Below are 15,000 nucleotides of genomic sequence, written 5' to 3' on the forward strand. Positions count from 1 at the left end.
TCCGACTTGATCTGGTATTGGCCATTGCTTGTGGTTCTCATAAATCCGATATCTGTTTTTTATTGACTTTTGTACAAATTGTTTAAAATCTGAAAGTTAGAGAATTTATATATTCATTATTTCTGATATATATTCACTATATATCAAGCATTATATCAAGCAAGGTGTAGAATTGATATTCATATTTTTCATCACTATAGATATGATTACAGCCATGAGAACCTCCTACACTTGCTCTGCCTCTGAATTTATTTGGATGGTCATGAATGTATGAAAATGCCATGGGTGTATGAAAAAACAAAAACAGTTGATAACTCGAGGTGCTGGGGGGGCGGGGGGGGGGTAATGATGGCAGGCAGCGGGCATTTCTGATATTAGTAAAAATAATTTTAAGTGAGATGAAATGTAGATCTCATTTCATAGTTCTTCCCAGCCATTGAGGATTAGGATGACAATAGAGAGAAATTTTGATATAGACAGTGTAAGGATGTTGTATATTTTAACATGCATTTTATGTTCTGATTCTTAATAGGATAGGGCGTTATTACATTACTTATTCCTTATATTCCTTCCAGATTCAAAACAATCATCACATGAATCATCACTCTAATGGCCACATCCCAAATGGCATGTTCAGTGGTGCATTTAATGGATATAGCCTCGCAGACAACACCGTTCCCAATGGATCACTCCAGTTATCCATCCAGGGGAAGAGTGTTTTTGATACTGATGCTGATGATGACATTGTGCAGATGGCAGCTCAGAGGGACCAACTCCGGGGGGCAAGGAATATCAGGGGCATGATGGCACCTGTCATGAGTAAAGAGGTGAGGGGATAGGAACAGCTTCCATGTTAACTTGTTCTTTGGCTTTGATTTATTGGTTTTGTTGTTTAGAATTAAATACTGAGATTAAGAAAAAAAAATTCAGAGAGTACATTCAGTTCACAATTTGATTATGAATGAATATGTGATCTTTTTTCTTTATGTTAATGCAGAAACAGTAAAAAAATGTTTAAAAACTTATTAAGAAAAATCTTAGTGATATTTACTGAACTCTTAAGATTTAGGTTTAAATGCAGCTCTGTACATTATGTAAGAGTTACCTATACCCTGAATGTATTTAGATATGATGTTTTAAACAGTATATTGCTGTTTATACTTTCATTTTTTTTCCAATCATGTTGGAAGGGTTTTGTTGCGGAATACTAATTGTGTGTGATAAGCAGTCTTGTTTGATTTTACAGGAGGACCCAAGAAACAGAAGTGCAAACCGCCGCTTTCTTCTAACAAAACAGCGAAGTGAGTCCATGCTTGGAGACCACGAAGAGTCTCAAGAGGACATGTTTCCATCAATGGACAACAGAGAAGATGGTGATGAGGGAGATGTGGTTGGAACCATGAACAGAAGAAGAGGTATTAGGGAACTGGGTGGGTTGATCGGGGGATTGGGAGGGGTTGGGCTGCGTCCAAGTGCAGACTACCTGTCAGACCTGAACAGGCGAGGAGACATTATGGCTCAGTCGATGAGGAGGCAGAGTCTGAAGGGCTCAAAGCAGAACCTGTTGGAGGGTGGATTGGCAAATTTTGGCTCAAATGATAGTTCAAGAATGAGTATAGGGACTGTCAGTCCTGAGGAGTTTTTGATATTCAAGTCAGAAAATGATAAGTCTGCCATGATAGAGCAGGGTACAGGAGCAGGCTCCAGAAAAGGCCAACCACGTTTCATTCCAAACTCTCATGAAGATATTCAGATACTAAACCTTCAGGGGTTTATGGATGCTTCTTCCTTTGCAAATGACCTTGGAAACTTGAGTAAGAGAAAACAAAGGAAAAAAAGGGGCAAAAGGGGACTTGAAAGTGGTCAGATTGAAAAAATACGAGATGGATATAAACAGAGTTCCAGGCCAAGAAGAAAGCGAAGCCATAGACTACCAAAGACTCATCTGAGTGATGACGATGATGGAGAGCTGACTCTTAAGGACATTGATGACCTTGATAACAAAGTGGCTGGGCTTGTCATAGGCCCCAAGACTGTAAATACAGAAGCTGCAGGCACTCCCATTACTCTGGAAGAAGCAAGTCATCTCAGAAATCTTCTAACAGGAAGCCCAGCTAATACAATTCCAGCAGAATGGATGCAACAAAATTTCAAGCAAAATGCAAATCCCAATTTGTCATATGGCTTGGTTCAGAATAAGGTGAGTATTTAACCCGTGCCACCAGGAAAAGTATTGTTCTCTGTAGTATGGTTCGTAAAGTGTTTATACATAGATGCTCAAGTGCCACCGAGAAGTCAGTTAGTAGATCTTATGACCTCATCTGATTTCCTTTATCCTTGAGTTTTCAGGGAAATTTTTTTACTAATACTATCATCAATGCTGTTATTTTAATTAAAGACATTATGATTATTATAATGTTATTGACATTACTAATAGGAATATAAAGTAGAATAAAATATTTCTAAAAATCAATGAAAATGGTAAACAGGTGAGATAGGAAGACTAATGATTGGTTGATCAGTGACTAAGTACTTTTGGAGCCATCTGTGTGTAAAGACAATTAATGAAATAAACTCTCAGTGGTCATGGCATGTACTTACATGTCCCCCCTGGTAGCAGCGGGTTAAGACTTATTTTGCCCCTGATTTTTTTGAAAATGAGAACTGATTTTAATATTAATCTTGCAACACCAAAAAGAAAGGTCATAGGACATTTTATGTTTAGAACAGAGTGAAATAAGAAAATAATTTCCTTTTCATATTTCAGGGAGGTCCCTGTGGTGTGTTAGCATGTGTTCAGGCTTATATGATGAAGTGCCTCATCTTCGGTACTCCTGTGTCTCCCAGCACCAGCCCTGTGAGTCCCCTCCGACCATCTCAGCGAGAATGGTTATGGGCTCTGGGTTCTGCTATCACAGAAATATTATGGAAGGCTGGAGAGGAGAAAAAGGCTATTCTTGCATTGTAAGCATAGTTTCCAGAGATTTTTATTTCATCTGTTGGTCAGTGACATGAGGAAAAAGAAAGAAGTAGCACGAATGAGAGAGAAGAAAGTATTAATTGCTAGAATGAGCAGTTCAGATTTCTTTCTTGTAAATGATTTACTAGCACTAAAAGAAGTAGGTTAACTGACTCATGCACTTTCTTTGACTGATTATTCATTTTCCTTATTTTTTTTACAGACCTGGTTCTTTCGCCCACTTTGCGGAACATGGTGTTGGCCGTTACAGTAATGATGGTGTGACAGAGAACCTCAACCTCCATGAATTTGTCGTGCAGGGTGATCTGTATGATGCAGTCAATCGCCACATGTCGGTCTTCACTGCTGAGACTGGCTCTGGTTGCGTTATCCTCCTGTACTCGCTACTTCTGACGAGAGGCTTAGAAAAGTAAGTTCAGCTGTGGAAGCATGTGGTGGTGTGTCTAGGTTTGCTTTGTAAATTCATTTCCACATCTTGTGCTCTTGGCTTAAATTCTGGTTAGGTTGGGAATGAAGTTCAACATGACTATATTTAGACTTGAAAAATACACAAAACTGGATTTATTTAAGGAAAATATGATTGTGTGTATATGTATATATATATATATATATATATATATATATATATTTTATATATATGTATTATATATATATATATATGTTATATATATAGTATATATATATATATATATATATATATATATATATATACACACATATATACATATATATAGATATACAATATATATACAGATATATACTTATATATATGTATATATACACACATATCTATATACATATACATACATTTATATATAAAATATATATATATGTATATATACACACATATACATATATATACATATATATACATATATATACATATATATATACATATATATATACATATATATATATATATATATATATATATATATATTGATATTGATATATATATTTATGTATATATCAATATATATATATATATATATATATATATATATATATATATATATATATATATGTATATATATATATACATATATACATATATATATATATATATATATATATATATATATATAAATAAATAAAGATATATATATATAAATATATATGAATATTTATATATATATATATATATATAAATAGATAAAGATATATATATAAATATATATGAATATTTATATATATATATATATATATATATATATATATATATATATATATATATATGTATATATATATAAATATATATATATATATATATATATATATATATATATATATATATATATTTATATGTGTGTGTATATATATATATAAATGTATATAGATATATAAATATATACATACATATATATATATATATATATATATATATATATATATATATATATATATATATATATATATATATAAATATATAAATGTATATATATATATATATATATATATATATATATACAAATATATATATATACACTTATATATATATATTTTTTTTTTGTTCTTACTTTTTTTCTCTTTTTTTCTTCAGAAATATTAAATATCATGTGGCTCTCTTAGATCAGTAAAACTTATCTAGTATTAGTAGTACTAGAAAGAAACCTGTTTATAAAGATTTGAATGAGAAATTTATAAAAATCTTTTTGTTCCAGTGTTGAAACAGACAAAGATGCTGGTGGAGGTCACCTCCTGAATGCACACGGATATTCTTCACAGGAAATTGTAAACCTCCTTCTGACAGGGATAGCATCCACTAACACCTTTAATGGTGACCAAACACTTGGCGGCAATTCAGAGGACAAAGTTGTTTTGAAGGGCGTCCATCATCGATCTGACATTGGTCTTCTCTCTCTGTTTGAACACTATGATTGCTACAAGGTAAGTTTTAAATAGCTTTGATTGGTTTGCTTAGAATTACATGCATCAAAAACAAGAAGTTCATTCATTTGAACCAGTAAAATATTTTTTAGTATGGTGGCATATTTTAGATATATATATTATTTCTCTACCTCAAATATTTTGTAATACTTTTGATCAATTAATTAATTTCCATTGCTATGATATCATTTCAATTTATTTTAAAGGTTGGATCACATCTCAAGACCCCACAGTACCCAATATGGGTTGTTTGCTGTGAAAGCCACTATAGTGTCCTCTTCAGCCGTGACACTGCTGTTAGTGCTGATGTACCTCCCAACACTACTAGGTTTGATATCTACTATTATGATGGCCTTGCCCTTCAGGAAGATGAGATAAGGCTCACCATTGGTAAGATACATTTTGGCGTATTTCCTTTAACTTTTGTTGATATTGTGTAAAAGCAAATATTTATTTCCTTTGATATTTACTTTTTGAAGTATACCTTAGTGCCAGAAGGTCCCTAAAGCCTTACGAGGAAGGAATAGATCTGAAAGAAAGCCAGTAGATATAAATGCACTTTCAGATTGGATAAGGTATGGATGCCATGTTAACCCATTCACCCCAGATTTATGTTCTGACCCCTGTAGTTTTTTGTGAATGTTATTACATACAGATGGCTCCACATGTGTTCAGCTGGCAAGGAGTCTATCAGTAGCCCTGGTGACCGATCCTGATTTCCCCATACCTTGAATTGGCAGGAAAATGTGTTTTTCTTTTTGATACAGTTGACATTGATACTGTTATAATTGTTATTGATGTTATGATTATTAAATTGTTATTAAAATCTCGATAACATTTAAGACCGTGAAATATTGCAAAAAACCCTTTCCAAAAGTTGAGGAAAAGGTAAACAGGTGAGATACGTAGGACTAATAACCAACTCCTTGGTGACTAAGTACTTGTAGAGCCATCCAATTGTAGAGCCATCTATGTGTAATTACAATAAATAAACTTGTATTACATTGGGCATGGCATATATTCTTGCCATACGGGGTGATTGGTTTAAGCTTGTAGTTGGATATGTTTTTCTTTTGGATGAAAAGGTGCGTTGTAAGTTTGATTTTGGGGTATAAAGTAGTTGATTGTACCACTTTTCACAGTACTTTAATTGTAATTTTCAAACACACACACACACACACACACACACACACACACACACACACACACACACACACACACACACACACACACACACACACACACACACACACACACACACACATATGTGTATTCAAAGCATTGGGGACATGATGTTCTCTTTTTCCAGATATGGAGGGGAGGAGAAAATGACCTTGCCATTATTCCTCCAATGGAACACTGTATCAGAACGAAATGGAAGAATGCAGCTATTAACTGGAATGGAACCGATCCAATTTTATAGTTGCAGGATATCTTTTAATGATTTATGTATAATTGGGAAAAGAGTGAAATGGCATCATTGGATATGTGAGTAAAAATTAAATTCCTGTTCTTTGATGTTATAGTTTAGTGCTACTGTTTATGTTCTGTATGTTCAGAAATAATGGGTATTCCTTAACTTACTTTATATGTACAGTCTATATGTGTAAATGGAAGTACCATGTTCTGTATGTATATCATAATATGAAAAGGAATGAGCAGGAAAGGTACCGAGAAATATGAATATTTTTTATGTCACTGAAAAAGAAATAAAAGAAGAAAAAGCAAGTAATGATAGCGATTCTTATTTTAGGTTACTTATGGTATATAAAATAAAAAGAATATCAGACCAATAAATATATGTTTTTTATATGGTACACAGAAGTGACAGCTGAGGCAAAACAATTAGTAACTATAACACTGTAATTTTGTTTTGCATTAAAAAATCTGTTCAGTAGAGTTTATTGCTCTTTTTTTTTGCATCTGAATGTGTGTATTTTTTCAGAAATGTCTTCAAAACCAAATTAATAATAAGTAAGGTTTTTCATATTTTTAAATTGTATCTCTTTACTCTCGGGAAGTTTTTCTGTACTGTAAAACCTCCTGTAAATGCATACCATTATAAGGCCTAAGATTATGAATTACTAATATATAGTGTGATATAGTGATAATCACCAAGGATATCATTTGGCAAAGGGTCTTATTTATAAGAGTTAAACTTCATTTTGATTCAAATACATAAATCAAGATTTTTTTTTTTTTTTGTGAAATACAGTCATTTCAGACCATTTAAGGACTAGCAGTCTTTGAAGCTGTAATAGATTTCCATGATACTGGACTTGATTATTATGGTAAAGACATTTGACTTGCCTTTTGAAAATGCAAAATCTGAAACATATATCCAATATGTCTATATTAATTTAATCTTAACTGTATATGAGAGAAATCAGGAAATTTGTAGAAGTACACTGGTTAACATGTCCTGCAACAGTGATTGTGTTGTATGTACTGTACAAATTATGTGGTAAGTATCAAGACATAATTGCATTTTATACAATGTAGTTTGGGCTAAAAATTGGGAAACCAGTAGATGTTTAGTGCTGAGATTCTCCTGTAATTGTCATGAATTAAGTAATGTTGCAAGTATTCATAGTGAAATGTTACAATGAATATTATATTTATATCTATTCATAACAGTGCCGTCCAGTCATTGTGATCTATAGTTGTACAGTGAATTTATATCTGAACAAATTCTGGATTCTTGCTTTATAAGTGTATGAAGGAATAACTGTTTCTCAAAAAGACCTATTTTATTTATTTACCTCATTTCTAAGTACAGGAAAAAAAAAATTATGTGCCTTTTAAAAAGCTAAATAAAACATGTGAACCAATTATAAGTGCAGTTTCTCATTTTCACTAATTATTTCCTTAAAATTACTTGCTCCCTATTACCATCATTCCTTCTTGGTAAAATTTCTAAAAAGCCGTAAAAGATAGATATATTTCAGAAAATCTAATAGACTTTGAAGTTTATGACCTAGGGCACTGTCTTAAGAAATATATAACAGTATACTGTGTCTTCTCCTATAAAATTATCAATAAATGGAAATGTTGGGTGATACCCAGGTTAAAAGAAGTTCAGTGAGAGAGAGAGGACAGAAAACAATGGAAAAGGCTATGCTGATTTTTATCCTGCAAATTCTAGGATGTTTATATGTCTGTTTTGTAAAACTTTTGTTGCTAGCATGGCACCTTTAAATTATATTTAAATATGTTCATGTATAGTGGAGCCTTAAGTTTAGCTTCTGTAATTCTTTAGTTTCATTACAAAAGGAACCAGTCATCCCAATAAAAAAAAGTATAAAAGTCGAAAAGACATGCAGAGAAGCATTGTTTAGGCCCCAATATAAATACTGAGAGAATATCTAAAATTTGAAAATACTGTAGTCACTTCTGATTTATTTGTCAGTTCTCTTAAAAGACAGGATTGAGTAAAACATATTGTGTAAGGTGGTTGATTCATTCTGGATTCGTGGCAACAGAAAGGCATATATAGCACTGTCAAAAGAGTGGTAATCACATTCATTCTTTAGCATTTCTTTAGTTATACTGATATTGAACAATTAAGGTTATTAGAAGCAGTTAAACTTAGAAGACATTCTTTCCTTGGGCTGCATGCATTTGGATTAATTTGGTATTTGTGTTTGCCAGTTACATAATTTGGTATTTTCTTTAAAGTGCAAAATTAAGTTGCTAGCAGATATAAGCCAGTGTTTATAACCTAAAAGCTGATAATTATAATTAACTTTAAAGGAATGTATTTACAGATATCTAATGTCAGATAATTCAGAATATATATGATATATTCCTTTATGTACTTTTGTACTCAAATAAGTAAGTATATCTGATTATATAAATCTCATTAAACTGGACAGATATGCATTTCAGGTGTATTGAGTTGCAGCTTAATTCTATCCATTCTCATTAACAACATTTGAAAATCATTAGAAAAAAATTCAAATGACATATTGAACCACCATAAACACTGGATACTGGATCTTATCCAGTTGATGCCAGGAGTGCAGTTATACATGCATGGCCCAATGTAGTTTTATTTTATTAATTCCGTTTACAGAAATGTAATGCCCTGTCACCAAGGAGTCAACTACTAGGCATCTGGCCTCTCTTAAATGTTTTTGTTTTGATTTTTATATTGTCATTAAAGATGCAATAATAACAGATACTACTACTAATACTAATAATAATGATAATGATAATAATATACAATAATAGTAACAGATACTAATTACAGAAACAAACCTGTGACTATGCTGTGTGTAAAACAAAAGTGATAAAGTAAAAGTACAGTGGACATGAACCTGATATCAGTGGGTTAACATCTAAAATTATCCGAATTTGTAGAGATAGTCATGAAAGACACTAGTTTATTTAATAATTACATCTTCAGATATGCATTTGCATTATCCAATTAAAGCTGTCATCTATCTAGAATACTAATAACCATTATTTTATTCTTTCCGTATCTGATGTCTCAGAAGGCAGTGGCTTTGTGATTAGTGTATGCAGCTAACAGTCATGGATATTGTCTTACATTGCAGGAGTTAGGTAAGTGCCGAGTTAAATTGGTAAGCAAGACAGGATGTCCACTAGATTTTTCAGAAAAGAATTCTCTTGTATTTTCTTTTAGTCTGCAGTGTATTCTTCTTTATCAATGGCTAAATGTTGCTGCTTTAGATGTTAATGGGGATTTTCTGCTTTATTAAGAAATCAAGAAGAAAATTACAATTATTTATTATAGTGTTACAAAAGCATCATAATTACATGGTCAAAATAGTAGTAGGCTAAAACATAAGCTACTTCCAAGTAATACTCTTCTCTAAATGAAATATAAACATTAGTTGGACTCTACTCTCCTTATATAAAAAAAACTAATCTTCTGAATTCCAAACCATTAGAAATGACCAAAGCTTTTTTTGTTAAGAATTATGAAATAATGAAAGACCTTGATATCCTGCATCCTTATAAAGAAAGAAATAAGTAAGAGTAGAGATGACAATGTGAAAAACAAGTCATTATATGCAAATGATATGGTAGGGGAAATTATAGCCAGCTCATGGTGCATAAAAGATGTACAATTTATACTTATGAATCCAGCCATATTTTTATTAGTTAATGAGTCCCTGGTATTTCAGAGACACTGTAATTAATTCATGTGATGGAAGCATATGAAGATGAAAGTGATATTGATGATGGTAGATTAAGTTAGTAATATTAATGACCATAAATGCTTTGACATTAGTTAGTAAGAATTGACATTTTAAAAACAGCATACTTTTCTAAACAATGCCATATCATTCCAGACATAAATGTAAAAAAAATATTTTTCAGCTTAAAAATGAATGTACCATTAAAACTCCAAAGATAGTCTATTTTGTGCATGCATTCTTTTGTCTCTATCTGAATAACAAACCAAATTTTGTGACACTGAACCTCTCTCTCTCTCTCTCTCTTCTCTCTCGTTGTTTCTTCTCTCTTCTCTCTCTCTTCTCTCTCTCTCTCTTTTCTCTGTTTTTCTTTTGTCTCTGCCTCTTTTCTTTGTCTGTCCTCTTCTCTCTCTTCTCTCCTTCTTTCTTGTTTGTGTGTGTGTGTGTGTGTGTGTGTGTGTGTGTGTGTGTGTGTGTGTGTGTGTGTGTGTGTGTGTGTGTGTGTGTGTGTGTGTGTGTGTGTGTGTGTGTGTGTGTGTGTGTGTGTGTGTGTGTGTGTGTGTGTGTGTGTGTTTTGTGTGTGTGTGTTTGTGTGTGTGTTTTTGTGTTTGTGTGTGTGTGTGTGTGTGTGTGTGTGTGTGTGTGTGTGTGTGTGTGTGTGTGTGTGTAAGTTTGAAAAATATATATATTTTTTTTGTTTATTGATTATAATTGTTAATAAAAAATTCTATCATTTACCAGCACCATTACTGAATGATAGACAAAAAAGTGAACTAATGCCTTGTCTTTTCTTTTTATACAAACCAGATATCATATATCACAATTGGAATAAAGTCAAGATGGCAACAGTTATGAAATATTCCTTTATTGAAAAAGGAGACCTTCTGAAGTCATAAAGATGATGTTTTGCTGATAGTTCAACTTTCGTAGACAAGAACTGTGAACTATATACAGTACAGTCAGTGATTAACTTATACCTATGACAGTAACAACTGAAAAAAATCAGAGCTTATTCAATAATTCTCACAAACTGGGCCATGTCTATGACAACATTTGCACTTTAGTGAGGTTATGGCAGTGAAGCTTTGGAAGCTGGGAAATCATGAATCACATAAAAGACTAAGGTAAATTATAACCATTCTTGAAGCTTTATTTGCTGCTTTGAATGAAGTGCAGAATGTCAAAAAGTGCTTACTCTGAAAATAAGAACAACTGAATACTGAGAACTATGCCACAGTGTGAGACAAGTTATGAACATCTATATTTTTGTGAATAGTACAGTGCAAGGTAAACACATCTTCAATGTGTAACTATTATTCATAATGTACATTCAAAGTAAAAACTAGAGTAACAAATTTTTCATGGCACTCAGTGGTCTTTGTAAGGAATAATTACTTTCTGTTCAATAGTTATCTACAGATAACAATGATGAAGTGAAAACTGACATATTAATGATATTGATTCTGACAAAGTTAATGGTCTAGCCAGTAAAAGTTAAAGAACACATTTGGAAGTATAAAAATCTTTGCACCTCGTTCCACTCATTATAAATCATTCTTGAAGCATAGTTTTGGAGGGAGAGACAAAAAATACCAGGCATGGAAATTTCATTGACAGAAGAACTACTGTACTGTCTTTAACACTTTAAAATAGTAAAAATGTAATCAGTTTAACTCTCCTTTAGTACTTTCACTTTTAAAGAACTACTGTAACATGGCTTTACAGAAGTATTACAAAGTCTATATCCAAGTTACCTCTTCTGAAAGCTTGTTAAATGGGAAACCTAAGTCTCTCTTTGTCCTCTGAGTGACTTCAGAGAATCTTCGCAATGGATGGACGTCCTTATTTCCATCTGAATTTTTAAGCTGTCGTGCACGTAACTGTTGAGCTCTCAATTTCAGTGCTCTTACTCTTGCTGCTCTCTCCTCAATGATTTGCCTGGGAGACTGAGTTGTTGTTGATGGTGGTGGTGTTTGGGTAGTTTCTAAAGGATTTACAAATGATGATGTGTCTGGTCTCTCAATAGTGTGGTAATTCTGATTATTTTTTCTGTCTCCTGACTTGTGCTTTCTTTTCTTATCAGTGGTACTCTTCTTCTTGCCTTTCTTTGAGTGGGTATGTTTTTGTCTTTTGTTTTTCTTGTTATGTTCCTCCTGTTGTACTAATGAGTCCGATCTTCCTTCTTCGTGGTGACTATGGTCTGAGTCACCCTGAACATTATTTTTCTTAGATCGCCGCTTGTACCTGGCTCCATCCTTGTAATAGTCATAATACTCGAACCCTGGATCCTCCTCTTCATTTTCATCTTCATCTTCATACTCATATTCATCATATTCATAGACATAATCATCATAATTTTCATACTCATAGTCATAAGGCACATCTCCATCAGTAGTAGTACTAGCTTCTGTTGTAATATCACCATCTGTACTTGAATCCTCTACACCAGGAAGGAATGGTGCTTCTGTTCTTGAGGCCGTGTCTTCTGGAACTCTTGTGCCAGTAGTGTCTACTTCCACTGGAAATGTTATGGTTGAGTCAGGAATGGGAGGAACTTGATTGGAAGGGGAAGTGGTGCCATCAAGGGTTGGAAGTACTGAAGAAACCAAGCCATTCAGGTGATCAACCTGTGGGGGAAACAGAGATTCAAACATGTTCTTTTTTCCATACTTGCTCCTGGATGAAGAATATATATAGAGCCTCATACCTGTTTGTACAATTCATCGGCTGTTGTTCCTCCATATGGAGCTGATCCAGAACTTGGATTGTAAGGTGAATCTGGATGTCCTGGTAAAAGATGATCTTCACCAGCTAAGCCTGAAAATAAAATGAAACATAGCATATTCCTGTCACATGTGAAGGAGGTAAAATATCAAACTTTAGAAAGGCTATGTATGATAGTCCATACTTCAAGAAGACATTATTTTTAATTCATGCAATACATCACAGATATATATATATCTTCTATTTTGTGTTGAGGTAATTAATACTTTGACAAAAATAAAAATCCTACAATAATGCCATAATATTCCCAAACATAATAACTGGACTATTCACATCACATGCCCTTGATACACCTACTGTGGTCCAGAAAAAAAGACAGCTGCAATCGAACAGACAAAGTCACAAAATGTCAAGACGATAAAAGTAACACTATGGTAACCAAACAACTTGACCCAACACTTTGCCTCCTCCTGTGCTGCAGTAGGTGTTGTCAGAAAGTAAATTTGCAGTTTTACCTTCATATGGTAATTAAGCAAAGTACTGACCTTCAAATAAACATCTGCCTTCAGACACACAATTTTGAACTTTATGGTCCTGTCTTTCAAAATCAAATATGTAAATGGGGGCACTGGATTAGAAATTTTCTCTAATAAAATATGTAGGAGAGTGATAGGTAATGACTGTACTGTGATGTACTAAAAAGGATATTAACTATTAATAGATATTATAAGGTCCTGTGAACATTATTCACTTTTTGTTTCTGAATGTAATGTATTCTTCACAAAATTAGGAAAAAATATTATTTTTGGTTAAAAGATACATACAAACAAAATCTGACATTACTAAAATAATAATGATATCCACATATTTTATCTGCAATTGGATGCTTTGAGCTAATTCTAGACTGTAATTTATGTTGATTGTTATAAAAAAGAACTGGTTCTTTTTATTTCATTTTGTTGATGGAGGATGCAAACACTTGACTACTCACAATATAATTAACTGCTATTTATCAGGGAAAATGTATACCTTCTATATGAAGTTTTTCTACTTCATTTGTTCTTACCTTGAAAACTGAGACTGCATGAACTAAGCCCTCATGCATCTTGATCAAGATATGGTTACATTTCATAATTTTGCTTTTACATGCAACAAATTAAGATTTGTTGGAAGAGTGAATAAGAAACATTGAACTCTTTCCATCATCTCCACTTTAAACGTCTGAATGAATGGGGATGATAAAACATCATTTTTTATGCATTCACCTTCCTTTCAGATTTTATAATGCATTGTTATCATATCATAATTTCTTCTTTTTGGTTTGATAGAACATTCCATCAGTGATGGGTTAAATTGTTTGTAAAATTCAGCACATTCAGTATTTATTGATAGGTTAGCACACAAATAACTGAGGTATGAAAGACAAGAGTGATAACTCAGGAAATGAACAAGATCATGTTAAAGCTGTGTCAGGTTTAGTGTCTGACAAAACTAAAGCTGTCTACATTCTGTTAATGAGTCAGTAAAAAAAAAAAAAGTAATGCAGCAGTTCAAGACTAAACACACAAAGTAAACAAACAAAAACTAGAAAATAACAAAAACAGTCATTAAACATGTAATTTTCTCATTCAGATGACATAATCTGTTCATTAGATGAGATCATATTACCATTCAAACAAAATATTTGATGGCACTCTTTTTTGTCTTCTTAAGAAAGAATATCAGAAAACAAACTAAGCCTAACATTTCCATAAGAACCTTAACCAAAACAATGTAAATAATTGTGTCTGACTGACACATCTAATGTGACACTACTTGAGCATTCAAATACAAGGAACTTTTGAACAGGTGTTAATGACGAATGTCAGTGTCAACAACAAGCATCAGTAGGCAGCTATTGGTGGATGTCCTGACTCCACAATTTTTTGAAGTACTGGGGGCAGTTTTGAACATGTTTGTTCTATTATAGGAGAAAGGCATCTGCCAGACATGAGATGTGAGTTTGTGTGGACTGTGGTGGTTTGGATGTGTCTGGTCCCTCTCCTCTGCTGCTCCCGCCCCTTGCCCTTAGGTCCATTCCCCCTTGGGTGGTAGTAAGGGCTGTATGAGCCTTAGGTAGTCTGAGGCCTGCCACTGGCCTGCAACACACGGGAAAGCGCTGCATTAGTCTTTGGCAGGAAGGGCGGGAGCTGCTGATTGTGGCTCACAAGACCATTGAGGGATATTTTATATCACATGAATGCA

The 15,000-nt window shown here is 33.0% G+C and overlaps 2 protein-coding genes and 1 long non-coding RNA gene across 7 annotated transcripts in view; 1 reads left to right on the plus strand and 2 right to left on the minus strand.

Annotated features, from left to right (window-relative positions):
• LOC125035250 overlaps window positions 1-7,704 on the plus strand; it is a 72,519-nt gene extending 64,815 nt beyond the window's left edge. For both annotated transcript variants that reach the window (XM_047627517.1, XM_047627518.1), the window contains exons 5-11: window positions 576-827; window positions 1,247-2,200; window positions 2,768-2,964; window positions 3,183-3,389; window positions 4,642-4,867; window positions 5,074-5,257; window positions 6,177-7,704. In XM_047627517.1, coding sequence (XP_047483473.1) covers window positions 576-827; window positions 1,247-2,200; window positions 2,768-2,964; window positions 3,183-3,389; window positions 4,642-4,867; window positions 5,074-5,257; window positions 6,177-6,199 — 2,043 coding nt within the window. In that variant the 3' untranslated portion in view covers window positions 6,200-7,704. The remainder of the gene's footprint in view (window positions 1-575; window positions 828-1,246; window positions 2,201-2,767; window positions 2,965-3,182; window positions 3,390-4,641; window positions 4,868-5,073; window positions 5,258-6,176) is intronic.
• A 3,014-nt stretch (window positions 7,705-10,718) lies between these two features.
• The window catches only part of LOC125035251 (collagen alpha-1(IV) chain-like), a 126,581-nt gene continuing 122,299 nt past the window's right edge, over window positions 10,719-15,000 (minus strand). For all 4 annotated transcript variants that reach the window (XM_047627519.1, XM_047627522.1, XM_047627520.1 and 1 more), the window contains exons 13-14: window positions 12,740-12,849; window positions 10,719-12,659 (exon numbers count right to left, since the gene is read on the minus strand). In XM_047627519.1, coding sequence (XP_047483475.1) covers window positions 11,772-12,659; window positions 12,740-12,849 — 998 coding nt within the window. In that variant the 3' untranslated portion in view covers window positions 10,719-11,771. The remainder of the gene's footprint in view (window positions 12,660-12,739; window positions 12,850-15,000) is intronic.
• Window positions 14,126-15,000, minus strand: part of LOC125035255 — a 1,872-nt gene continuing 997 nt past the window's right edge. Inside the window, exon 2 of the long non-coding RNA XR_007115752.1 lies at window positions 14,126-14,894. This is a non-coding gene — a long non-coding RNA (uncharacterized LOC125035255). The remainder of the gene's footprint in view (window positions 14,895-15,000) is intronic.

The sequence above is a fragment of the Penaeus chinensis genome, chromosome 19, assembly GCF_019202785.1.
Source record: "Penaeus chinensis breed Huanghai No. 1 chromosome 19, ASM1920278v2, whole genome shotgun sequence".
NCBI lineage: Eukaryota > Metazoa > Arthropoda > Malacostraca > Decapoda > Penaeidae > Penaeus > Penaeus chinensis.